We start from the raw sequence: 13,709 nt of genomic DNA, 5'->3' as shown, positions 1-13,709 counted from the left end.
GTATTATGATATCTTCTAACATTAAAGCTATGATGATATAAAATAGGAGATGTGGTGTGATTGAGACAGACAGTCATCTACCAAATACTAAGTAATGACAATTACTGCTGTCACACACCAATTTTTAGCAGACAAAATTGATGGCATTCCTATACATATAACTTCTGATCATTATATCAGGGCATTAAACAATCAAAAATTTTGAAAACATATTTAATGAAGCATTAGATTGCACCATTTGTAATTCATTTAAACCCCTAGTTAAAAAACATTTTCATTTTTATATTTGCAACGACTGAAAGACAATATCTACACAAAACTTTGGAATACATTCATCACCTGACAGATTCTATCTATATTTTATTGTATTTCAGAAAAAAATCTATATTAATACATGTATTACACAGTTAACCCAGCTCGGTCATCAGTAACAAATACATGTAATACACAGTCTCCCCAGCTAGATCATCAGTAACAAATACATGTAATACACAGTCACCTCAGCTAGGTCATCAGTAACCTATAAATGTAATACAGTCACCTCAGCTAGGTCATCAGTAACAAATACATGTAATAGACAGTCTCCCCACCTAGGTCATCAGTAACAAGTACATGTAACGTGCAGTCTCCCCAAGCAAGGTCATCAGTAACAAATACAAGTAATATGCAGTCTCCCCAGCTAGGTCATCAGTAACAAACACATGTAATACAGACAACCCAGCTAGGTCATCAGTAACTTACTCTCTTATTTTTTAAGTGTAAATAAAATTAAAAAAAAAACACATCTGCCAAATTTTGTGTATATAAAAAGATCAGAAATGACAACTTTCTACTAATCACTGGTCACTATTGCCCTATTAACCAATAGAAAATACAAAAATCTGCTTCATCTTAATAAACATCTGATAGTGAATTAAGATCTAATATAATTAATTACCAATCATCTGAGTCAACTATAAGATTCATTTTAGAAATTTTTTTTTTAATCAATTTCAGTTTTTAAGATGGAAACCAGAAACAGCAAAATGGTTATTTTGGTCTATCAAGGTCTCTTATGAGTTTTCATACCACAATGACAATTTTTGTAGGCCTTGTCATAAGAAATTTTTTCATTAATGTGAAGTTTTTTCCCTGTCTAAATAAGTTTTAAGGAAAGAAACCAAAAATATCCCAAAAAATATTGGCCTTGAATCGGATATAACTCCAATAATGTGTTGTTATACACATATAGCTTAATGACGACTTTTGTATACATTGTATATCAAATACTATTATGACCTTTTCATCAATCAGAAGTTTTTATCTGTTATAAAATGTACAAGTCTTGCACAACAAAAATGTCAAATCCTCTTAATTTGTTATGTAACATCAACTGACTGTTTTTATGGTTAAGAAAGTATCTGCTAAAGTTTTGGTGATTAACATGTTCTAAAGCTATGTGTTTCGCCTAATCAACACAAAGATAGAAGGTTAAAATCCACTTGATGGTTTCATTAGAGTAAATAACAAAGGAGGTCCAGGAATATTTTGTTAATGAATTATTCTTCAATATCTATACATCATCAAAAATATAAAATACACCATACTAGTACATGTACCTCATAGACAAAGTGAATTATAATGGCAAAATACAGGTAAATCTGTGACAACATTTACTATCAAAACTATCTGACATAAATGTCACTATTTAAGAAAAAAAAGATTGCAGCAAGTAATATAGTTAACTATTTGAATGACCTGATGAAGTCCCACAGGTGATGAACCAGAAAATTGACAATGAAATTTTGAATTTTCTATCAGACCTGTGGAATGAAAGAAAGTTTATATCTCCTGGTCAATTATCCAGATAACTACCTAAAGCATTGGCCATTCGATCAAGGTAAGACCAACTTAATTCCCAGAAGTTAACTACATTACTTGGTGTAATGCTGCTTGATAAGACTATTAATTTTCAACCTAAATTGGTAATGGCAAGTTCGAAAGATCTCTGAAAAGATGTCACTCAGTGTGAATGATTATAGAACTTAAAAGTATAAATCATAATAGATCTATCAATACTTTGAAATCATAAACTGAAAATTTAGAAAAATCATTGAATGATAACTTCAAAGTGAGGTAAATCAATAACAACCATGGAAAGAACTAATTCACATAGATTCAGTAATGTTTTGGTCTATGTCTACACAGGCAAATATTTTTCACGTGAAATTCATGTTAATCGAGCTTCACATGAAATTCATGTGAAATTCACATGAAATTAACATGATTTTCATGAGAAATTCACTAAACACGAATTTCATGTGAACATTTCGTGTGATCCTTCAATCTCAGTTTCCACTATATATAGAGAGTATATATGGAGTGTTCATATCACAACTCATACGTTATGCCAGAGCTTGCCGAAACTACGCAGACTTTTTGTATCGCGCTAGAAGTCTAACAAATAGGCTTCTGGAACAGGGTTATGTTGTTACAAGATTGAAGTCATCATTACAGAAGTTTTATGGTCGTCATCATGAACTCGTGGATCGTTATGATGTATCCATCAGCACCATGAAAACTGATTTATTCAACGGGTCATAGTTTACCTTTCCTCGTTTGTCTACCCTGGACTTGACTTTTTATGAGCAACTCGGCGGGTGTTTCTAGAAAAGCAGAGGAGGCTTACCCTACCGGTGTACCTGGTCCATGCTCCCAGTTTTTAGTGGAGTCCGAGTTGCTCATTTACTTTTGTTACTTTGTATGTATGATTTTAGTTACTTTATGTTCTTTGTTGTGTGTGTCTGTTTTCCATGTCTGGTTTTTGTCCCTGGATTACATTCTTTTGATTACCGCTGTAACCTTGGTTCCCTTGATTACTCTTTCACGTGAAGGCTCCTTTCACCTGAATTACACATGAACTCTGTCACTTAGTTTATTTGCTCAATTCAGGTGAAAATCATGTGAAATTCAGGTGAAAATCACGTGAAATAATTTTGCCTGTGTAGCCCCCCCCCCCATGACATGGTCTTATAAGCTTTAGTATATTTTCATTTTGAACGTTTATGGGGCAAGTAAAGAATAACATCACAGATTACTAATTTGAACAACATCAGAGTAAGTTTTTGGGTTGACAATCTTCATGACCACAGCCTGACACAATGAACAGCCATTACACATTATATGTATGTATATAAGTATATATTCAAAACATAACATTTAAAAATATATACAAAGACATGGTATAAACTCTAAATAATACCCCCATTATAACAATATAATCTACAAAAACAATATCAATGTAAAACAACAAATTACACAAAATCTCTCAGAATAATTTTTATAAACAATGTATTATGTTACCAACTTAAGAAAACTGGAAATAAAAAATTTATCATTCATTGGGACTAGAATCTAGAAAGACAATTAAAAACAAAGATAGTTAACTCAGCAAAAATCTAAGATTTTAAAAACAAAAAAAAAATCTTTTTTGAACATTATTTCATTTCAATTTATCATTTTATTTGATGCCAACAAAAATCTCTGAAAGGAGGATAGAACTTTAAACAAGATCAGCAAATAATCTGAGTATGTGTTAGCCATTCATCAAACTCTTTTACCACTGCTGTACATCTATAACATGATTTGGACCTTATAAGATATGGCACTGTCAAATAATATGTAAAAACATCTAAGATGGATTTTTAAGAATTCGTCTGAGTTTAAAATCATAGACTTGCCTACACATATACACTGTATTGACATCAGCATTTGGAGAAGGAATCCTCATAAGTCTAGGATTATCACCTAATGATGGAACAACCATAAGCCTTGGTGGTAGATTACTCTCAACACGACATTTCTCGGCCCTGTATCTATATAAAATGAAACCCATTATATAATCACATGTTTCTTAACAGAAAAATAACAATGAAATTGGCAGTCATTTGGTCTTAAAACTATTTAAGAAATGCTTTTCTGAAAAACAAAGAATTAATCTACTGCTCAAGAGCAGAACATATGTATTTGTCCAACTAGGACAGAAATATTCCCCATTCCTATAATTCAAGTTAGTTCAACACTTTACAACCCATCATGTAATCATTTCTAATGAGTGATTCCCACAAGTAGTAGGACTGTCTGAAGGTTTTGGCAAAGGGGTCTAAGTATCCCCTCCCAGATAATTTTTTTTTAAATGGAACAATTGTGGACACTTTTGGCACTAGAACTAGATTTTATACATTTGATAATTCTTACATTGCAAAAGAATGGTGCTATTGCACCTAACCCAGCCCTGTTCTGATGGCATTGTACAACCCACCTTGTGATGAATGATTGACTCACACACACTCGACAACCAGTCATGTGATCAATTTTAATGATGCACTGAGGACCTGTTAAAATTGTATGCTACTGATTCCTCTATCAATGTTGACAAATCAGGTAGTACGGACACAATCACAAATCCATGAATGTATTGTTATAAGCCAAAGACAGATGCACAGACCTGCAGACATGTTGTTAACGGAACCAAAAGTTTGTCAAAGACAGGTACGCAGACATGTTGTTAACAGAACCAAAAGTTTGTATGTTACTCAATTTACTGCTTCCAGGGCTAAAAACATGAACATTTACCTGGTAGAAGTCCTTATTGTGCATGCTCCACGCTTACCGTATTTTTTGTACTTATTCTGATTTGGTTTCCTATTGTTCTTTTTTTAAGAGTAATCAAGGGAACCAAGATTATAGCGGAAATCAAAGAGAAATCAAGGGAACCAAGATTATAGCGGAAATCAAAGAGTAATCAAGGGAACCAAGATTATAGCGGAAATCAAAAGAATGTAATCCTGGGACAAAGACAAGACATGGAAAACAGACAAACACAAGTAACATAAAATAACCGAAATAATACAATACAATGAAACAAAAATAAATGAGCAACTCCGACTCCACTAAAAACTGGGAGCATAGACTATGTTCACTGTTAGGGGGAGTGTCCTCTGCATTTCTAGAAACCCGCAGAGTTCCTCATTAAGTCAAGTCCAGGGTGGACGAAAGAGGAAAGGAAAACTATGACAAGTTAACTTATTCAGACTTGATTTTTACTTTTAAAATTTGTAACATGCAAAGCAAATATTAATTTAAGGAAATGTATAACTTCATGGAGTGAAAACAATCGTATGTACCAGTTCTTGGGACCCGTAGAAATTGTATGCTACCATTTCCTGTATTAATTTTGACAAATCTGGTGGTATGGTAGCAATTTTGAAGGTATTACTGTAACTTTATGGAGTATTTTGGTTATTTCTAGTACAGACTGACAATACAGTAAACGAACACCATCATAAATCCAGCAATGTCTTGTTAAAAGTCATTTTTCAAAGACAGATGTGCAGACCTGTTAACAGAACCAAAATTTCATATGTTACACAATGTACTGGTTCCAGGGGCAGGGGTCCAAAGAAATTGCAATTTTATGGCTTCCAGAAGGAATATATGATACCAGTTAATGTAGCAAAAATATTGTATGTTATAAAGTAAGGTTGTTAGTAAACTGATAAAATAGACATATCAGAATGGAAGTGTTGTCTATGACTTAAAAGTCTGTCCGATGACGGAAACAATATCTGGACATCTTTATTTTCGATTTTCTCCTAAAACAACCCAACAGGAATAATCATAAGCGAGGATGACAAATGCAACTATTCACGGTACCTATAGCACATAAAGGCATGATGATAAATTGATCACAGAAGAGAAGTGACACTCCAATTGAAGTCTTCTAATTTAAATGTACAGATTCCCACCCACTGTACAACCCATCATGTGATTGATTCTAAAGATGGGTTCTAATGTTGTAGCAGAATAGTATCAGATAATGTGGGGAGGGGATTGACCTACGGTTATTTCAAATTCATAAAAACAAAAGTGGTAACAGATATACATTACCTGCAATACTCATTGTAAGTAAGAACATATCCTTTGTCATCAATACAAGCCACACTATTCTCATCACGATGTTTAGAGGCAAAGATTTCATTCTGCAGATGATGTGACTGACGTCCTGTATCTGTGTGTTCAGGATGGTAATACCAAAGCAAACTCATCATCATTTCATCTACAAAGCAACATTTATAATATTCAAGTTGAGTAGTCATCACTGAGCTTCAGGTTTCTCATGTGTACATGTAATAATGTTTCAAAGATCAAGATATTTCTAAAAATTTCAAGATTGTTATCCTAAAATCTAAACCAAATATTTATAAACATTTCTGCCATGATACACCATGTCTGTAATCTGAACAACTGTCATATCTAATGAAAAATTAACAGATAAGACTTTCTGTTCACTTGGGGCAAGTGTGGACACAATATTAGTATTTGACACACTAAAGCATAGGGACTTACACTTCATTATTGACACAACATCTGGTGTGGACACAATATTACACATAGTTTGAAATTCAATTAAAGTTGAAGAAAGTTCTGCTTTACGGGAGCTAATTATAGACATTTGCCTTCAATCCCTATAACTAAAAAACTAAGGAGATGTAAAAGATATGTACAATTAGAAATACTATGGGCAAGCTAACCAACAGAATACCCTCCCCCTCCACATGGACTTAAATGTATAATGCTTGTTAGATTATCTCCCTTTGCAGTCATCCAACAATAACTATATTCCTTCATCTACAGCAGAAATTTTCATAAGGAATCCAAAAACTAGTCATTGCCTCTAATGGGACTAATACACTGCAGCCTGTTGAACCCTGTACATTTTGGGACCAATGTGGATACACGATTCACTTTGGACACAATTTTTATGGGAGACAAATTACACACTTTTGACACAGACTTTTTGCTGCCATTTCTAAAACACCCAACTCCAAACCACAATCAGTTTTTTTTTTTTTTTTTTTTTTTGTTAACACAATTACAGAATATGACTGCAAATTTACTTCACAATAAATTCCTGACAATATGCACATCTTGATATGGTAATTTAATACTCCATAAAGTTTCATAATGCTGAAATTGTTGAGAAGTTGGGGACAATGCATCTCACCAAATTTTTTTCATCAAATCTAATGATAATACCAATTTTCCCCACTTACAGCCCCTCTTTTCAAAAGGTGGTGGGGCAAAAACCTCCATTATAAGGCCCTCCACCATGTCTCTAGAAATGATATGTTAAAATTAAAAAAAAAGATGCGATGAGTTTTATTCAATTATCCTAACAAAATAGTGCGGACAGACAGACAGACAGACGTACAGGCAAGATGAAACTTATTACCCCAAAACTTTGTTTGCAGGGGGTGTAGATATAGTTGGAAACCAGTCCAATGTTCCTAAATTGTAAAACAGACGGACACTGGTATACCATAATACATCCTGTATAGACAGACTGATGCATAAACTCCATTATAACTGAGAAAATAAAAAGTACTTAACTCAACCTTGATTCTCTGTATAATAATAGGTTTTTAGTTTAAGAAATTTGAAACTGACCATTTTCTTCCCAGAATGCTGTAACTTTTGCAAGGAATGGGATGTCAGTTTTACGTGGGCCTGATCGTAGAATAACAACATCTCTTACATTGATGATATCCCCATCAGTATGTCTGATGGCAGGGTAACAATATCTTTCTTCAATGGATCCACATACCTGTAATATATTGGTATCAAATTAAACAAATATTAATAATTATACTATTTATCAGTGGATTCATCCCGAAAAACTAACATGGAGAACTGTAAAGTTACTCATTTTTGAAAATAGTTTGTTTAAGCAAGGATAAAAATCACATAAGTTAATTGTAATAAATTAATATTATGGTAGAAGACAAACTATGTTGCACAACTTGTGTGTATTGGTCTATGTTGTACAACTTGTCTTTTATGGTCTAGGTTGTACAACTTGTCTGTGATGGTCTATGTTGTACAACTTGTCTGTGATGGTCTGTTGTACAACTTGTCTGTGATGGTCTATGCTGTACAACTTTTGTGTATTGGTCTATGTTGTACAACTTGTCTGTGATGGTCTATGTTGTACAACTTGTCTGTGATGGTCTATAATGTAAAACTTGTCTGTGATGGTTTAGATGGTCTATGTTGTACAACTTGTCTGTGATGGTCTATGCTGTACAACTTGTTTTGTGAAATATTCATGTTTAAATAAAGACAATCATCCGATGCACACAGTGAAACAAATACCATTATCATCTTTCAAAAAAAAAAGCTTTGCTAAGCACAGCATGGCAAGTGTGGACATCATATTAGTTTTGGACACACTAAACATAGGGACTTGCAGTTTCATTATGGACACAACAACTCATTTGGACACAATATTGGACAATATTTTGAAATTCAATTTAAGTATAAAGGTCTGCTTCAGGATGTATTCATGGATCACTTTGTATCTCATTATCTCAAAAACAGTAAATGATAGGGTTAATTGGGTAAGCAAACTATTTATTGTATTTAGGCAGGTATTTTCAGATGGAATCCAATAAAAAAAAATCAAAACCAAACCAAAATAAACTAGACATTGCCCCTAACGGGACTTAACAGAAATCAGTAGTATTTTTTGTTGTTGAAATAACAGAATACAACTGCAAATTTACTGTAAACATGAAATAAATTCCTGACAATACACACATCACAATATGGTAATTTGACACTCCATTGAGTTTCATTTCAATCCTGCAATTCCTTAAGGAGGAGTTAGGGAGTTACAATGATTGAGACCAAGATTTGCTGACAAATGCCAAAGTCCAACAGCATCATTTCTACATTTTTTGCCCAAATATAAATTCTTGACGTCATTTACATCCCAGTATGGTAATTTAACACTCAATCAAGTTTCATAACAATCCTGCAAGTCACTAAGAAAGAGTGCATAAGACCAAGTTTTGCTGAAAAATGCCTAAGTACAAATTATGTCCAAACATAAACTCCTGACAATATGCCATTTCCATATGGTAATTAAACACCCCATTAAGTTTTACAAAAATCCTGCATATCGTTGAGTTGTGGACAACACTTCAGTCAAAGTTTTCCTGAAAATTGACGCAGTCCAACAGCTGTCATTACTATAATTTTTGTCCAAACATAAAATCCTGACAATATGCACATTTCCATATGCTTATTTAACACCCTATTAAGTTAATATACAAGCCTGCAAATTGCGGACAACACATGAGACCAGGTTTTGCTGAAAAACACCAAAGTTCAACAACCGTCATTTCTACAATTTTTGACCAAACATAAATTCCTGACAGTATCACTACTAGACAAAATAATGACTGACATGACCATCCACAGCTGTTTTTGACTGATACAAACACAAAATGTCTCAATCAAAGCATTATTTGTCTATGAGAAATAAATTTTGTCTACCACAACAGTAAAAAATGTTGCACAAGTCATTTTTTGTCAATCTAAAACTGAACAAAGTGTTTCGAGGTTGCGTTCGAGAAAAAATGTCTACGTAAACTTTTTGCATTGTTGTAGACAAAATGTGCCCACCTAAATGCATGAAAATGTTGTGTTAGACATTTTGTGTTCTACACAACACTAAATTTGCTTTGACGTTTTGAGTCGACATATTTTTCTGTTGAGTTCGACAAATTGTGTTTTTAATGAACATTTTAAGTGTAGATATGGTCAAAATATGACTAGGTAAAACGAAATGAGCATTTAAGTTGACATTACTTGTTTCCCTGTTATATTTTGACTGTGCATGGGCACTTTAGTCATTATTTTAGCCAGTAGTGTATGCATGTGTCCATGTGGTTATACTACATCCCACAAAGTTTCATAACGATGCCACAAGCTATTTACAAAAAAAGGACAGACAGGATGAAACCTATATATCCCCCCAAACTTCATTTGCAGGGGGTATTAAAAGTCCATTTTTTAGGTGTGGTCCCCTTTGGTCCCTCATAACTTGAAAACTGTAGGAGATCTAAATTCTAAATAAAAAAATGCATGCATGGATTTTTTTTCATAAGGAATCTAATAAAAAAAAATTCAAAATCAGGCAAGAAATAAACAAGCTATCACTAAGAAATCAGAAAACATACTTGTTTCTGGCCCCAATTTTTTTCTTACTTGGCTCAAGTCACAACCCTAAAAATCAGTCCCAGTCTTCCTTTTGAGGTATCTTGTAATACAATTTAAAAAAGATTCATTAACAAACAGTAAAGTTATTGTCTGGACATCAGGAAAATGCAAGTTTCTGGCCCCCCTTTTAGGTCCCTTATTTCTGAAAAGTATGTCTTTTCTCCCTAATGTCAATCCAAGTCTGTCCATTTTGGTAAAGAATATTGTGGAACAATATCATAGATATTCCTATGCTTTTATTGGCATAATATGGTTAAATTCCATGAAATGCTTGTTTTGGGCCCCTTTTTGGCTCCTAATATCTGAAGAGTTCAAGTCTTTAACCCAAAAGGTCAATCCAAGTCTCAACAGTATGGGATAGAATATTGTGGAACAATATCATAGACATGCTTTTATTGGTATTATATGGTTAAATTCCATGAAATGCTTGTTTTTAGGCCCTTTTTTGGCCCCTAATTCTAAAACAGTTGGGGCCATAACCCCCAAAATCAATACTAAACCTTAATTTTTTTATTTAAAATCTTGTGATAAAATTTTATGAAGACCAAATCGACTAATACTTAAGTTATCTCACAACAAGAGGCTCCCAGGAGCCTGAATCACTCACCTTGTTGAATTTTGCCTTTCAAAGGCAAAAAATTAAACAAGAAGTTGTCCAACAATTTTGAGTCAGGAATTCTTTGGTAGGACTATCACAAGATCTTTTCAACAATTGAAAGTTTCTTTTAATCTATCATAGTTTTCAAGATATTGACTGAAAACTATTAAAAAAAAATTATTTTTCTCCTTTTCAAAGGCAATAACTCTTACAAGGAGTCTGAAGACTTTTGTAGTCCTAATAATATGGAACATTTCAGATCATGAAAGAATTTGGATAAACCTAACGGTTTTGGAGATATTTGTGAGAAACTACTGTCTGACCCCTATGTTCTATTTTTAGTAACGGCAGCCATGTTTTTTGACGAATCAAAAATCCCCACATCACTTCTGTGCAGGATACCCCATGGAACATTCATACCAAGTTTGGTCTCAATTGGTCAAGTAGTGATTTTTGAAAGAAATAACATTAAAAATAGCAAAAATCATTGAAAAAGGGCAATAACTCCAACACGACTTAATGGATTAAAACCAAAATTTGACCAGAGATAGATCTCATCATGCTAAACACTTTTACCTGTGTCAGAATTCAGCTAAACCTAACGGTTTAGGAGATATATGTGAAAAACTACTGCCTGACCCCTATGTTCTATTTTTAGTAATGGCGGCCATGTTTTTTGACGAATCTCTTCTACATCAGTTCTATGCAGGATACCCCAAGAAACATTCATACCAAGTTTGGTTCTAATTAGTCAAGTAGTTTCAGAGAAGAGGTTTGTATAATTGTTAACGACAACGACAACGGGCGACGATGACAGACGCCAAGTGATGGCAATAGCTCACATGGCCTTTGGGCAGGTGAGCTAAAAACCAAGCGTCTATGGACAATACACAGTCAAGGACAATAACAGTGCCATACCATTTTTTTGCAGTCATATAGATTTAAGGTGTATGAATTTGTGTAAATATGTAACAAAAAACATTTTTCAGTAGAGTACAAGAAGACCACCATTATAACATGCAACATTTATTTTCCTTTAACATTTTACCATAGTCACCATGAAGTTGAACAATATGTCTCCCTTTAACTACCAGAAGTCACCATAGTTAACATGTAGTAAAGCAATATGTGTTCCTTAAACTAGTTACCATAGTTACCATGTAGTAGATCAATATGTGTTCCTCAAACTAGTTACATAGTTACCATGTAGTAAAGCAGTATGTCTCCTCCCTTAAACTAGTTACCACAATTACCATGTAGTAGAGCAATATGTCTTCCTTAAACTAGTAACCATAGTTACAATATAGTTGAGCAATATGTCGCCCTGAAACTAGTTACCATAGTTACCATTGTAGTAGAGCAAAATGTCTCCCTTTCACTAACTGCCATAGTTACCATGTAGTAAAGCAATTTGCCTCCTCCCTTAAACTAGTTACCAAAGTTACCATGTAGTAGAACAATATCTCTTCCTTTGACATGTTATGATAGTTACCATGATTTTGCGTTTCTCTGCTGTATTGTTGAATTCCCAGCTATGATTCCTTGTCTTGACCTTTTTAGTATCAACTTTTTTCTTCTTTTCCATCAAGGACACTTTTTTAGGAATGGTTTCTGTACTCAGTTGCCTGGTAAAAGAAGCTGCACGTTTCCTTTTTGGATAAGTTTTGGAAATCTCCTTTTTAGACGGCCTTGGATCTAAACTCTGACTTCTTTTATATAAATCTGTTTTGGAGCGGTCTTTTTTTGTCCCTTTAGAATCAACACTTTTACTTCTGTTGAAAGTGCCCTTTTCTTTCTTGTCATTCAGACCACTTATAACATCATTTTTAATCTTAGCAGATTTTTTATCACCTTTGGACCCATCGAATGCAGTTTTAAATTTTGCTTTTTCAGTCAAATCATTTTGTTTTGCAGGAGATTTCTTTAGATAAGATTTCGATTGATTTATCTGAAAACTGGTTTTGTCAGTATTCCTATCAATTTCTGATCCAGTTTTTTTTTTCTTTTTCAAGACTTTAATTTCTTTATCTTGCATACTTTTATTATCTGATTTAGACTGATATTCAATTGTTCTTGTTTTTTTCTCTTTAGAAGCATCAGGTGTGCTTTCACTTGTCACTATACTGCTACTTTTGGGTGGGTTGAAGTCTTTCTTTTTCATAAGATTAATTACATTTGAACTTTTACCTTCTATTTTCTTCTTTTTGGCCTTTACCTCAACACTAGAAATACACAATGTTCTCTTTTTTTTAGTCTTAGATAGCCTATCTACATCTGATTCAAACTTTTTCTTTACTTTCTTCATAGTATCTTTATCATTTCTAGTTTTCTTGTCAGCATTTTCTTTATCACAGAGAGCTTGTTTTCCATTTTTGTTGTTTTCCGTTTTTTCAGTTTGCATGGTGCAAACTTTTTCTGGATCCTTCTTTTTCTTCTTAGGCAATTCTGGTGTGACCTTATCTGTAAAGGTTACAGGAGGAACGCCACCTACTACATCTATTTCACACTCACCATCTTCAATTGTTTTACCAAACAAGCAGCTTGATTGTTGATCTCTAGAATGAACACTCAATGGTATATTAGGTGTAACAACATCAATCTCTGTGTGATCACCACTTTGTTTAGGATCATCACAAACATAGGGAGAAACACCGTGGTGACATGTGTCGTGGTGTAATGGTGAAGCAGTTGGAGTGTAATAGTAACATGATGGACACCCTGTAAAAAACATTCATATATGTACATATGGAAAATTACTTCATCTATAATAGGAAAAAGAATTGATGCAACAAATACATCATCAAATTAATACTATTAAATACTGTCAGCCAAACTTAGTTGTCAATAAAATACTTGTATAAATGTTAAATCTTTCATGGGATCATTTCAGTTTCTGTAGATATGTGTTTGAATCATAGTCTTAAGTCAGTAAATTACTCCTACTAAGTTACTCAATAATTCGCACTGTGAAATAAATTCAGTAATTTCATTCTCACGCTTTCTCCCA

The 13,709-nt window shown here is 33.5% G+C and overlaps 1 protein-coding gene across 3 annotated transcripts in view; it reads right to left on the bottom strand.

The window, feature by feature from the left end:
- Positions 1-199: 199 nt before the first annotated feature.
- Positions 200-13,709, bottom strand: part of LOC148623263 (uncharacterized) — a 37,416-nt gene continuing 23,906 nt past the window's right edge. For 2 of the 3 annotated variants that reach the window (XM_088564996.1, XM_088564995.1), the window contains 4 exons: positions 12,195-13,420; positions 7,489-7,645; positions 5,929-6,097; positions 200-3,854 (listed from right to left, as the gene is read on the bottom strand). In XM_088564996.1, coding sequence (XP_088421122.1) covers positions 3,671-3,854; positions 5,929-6,097; positions 7,489-7,645; positions 12,195-13,420 — 1,736 coding nt within the window. In that variant the 3' untranslated portion in view covers positions 200-3,670. Of the gene's footprint in view, positions 3,855-5,928; positions 6,098-7,488; positions 7,646-12,194; positions 13,421-13,709 lie in introns of those variants that run through there. The other variant, XM_088564998.1, reaches the window with a different exon arrangement.

Source organism: Perna viridis, chromosome 2, assembly GCF_037379345.1.
Source record: "Perna viridis isolate PV_CMFRI_1.1 ecotype Kerala chromosome 2, ASM3737934v1, whole genome shotgun sequence".
NCBI lineage: Eukaryota > Metazoa > Mollusca > Bivalvia > Mytilida > Mytilidae > Perna > Perna viridis.
The sequence above is the reverse complement of the archived record's forward strand: the minus strand, read 5'-3'. Positions and strand labels throughout refer to the sequence as shown.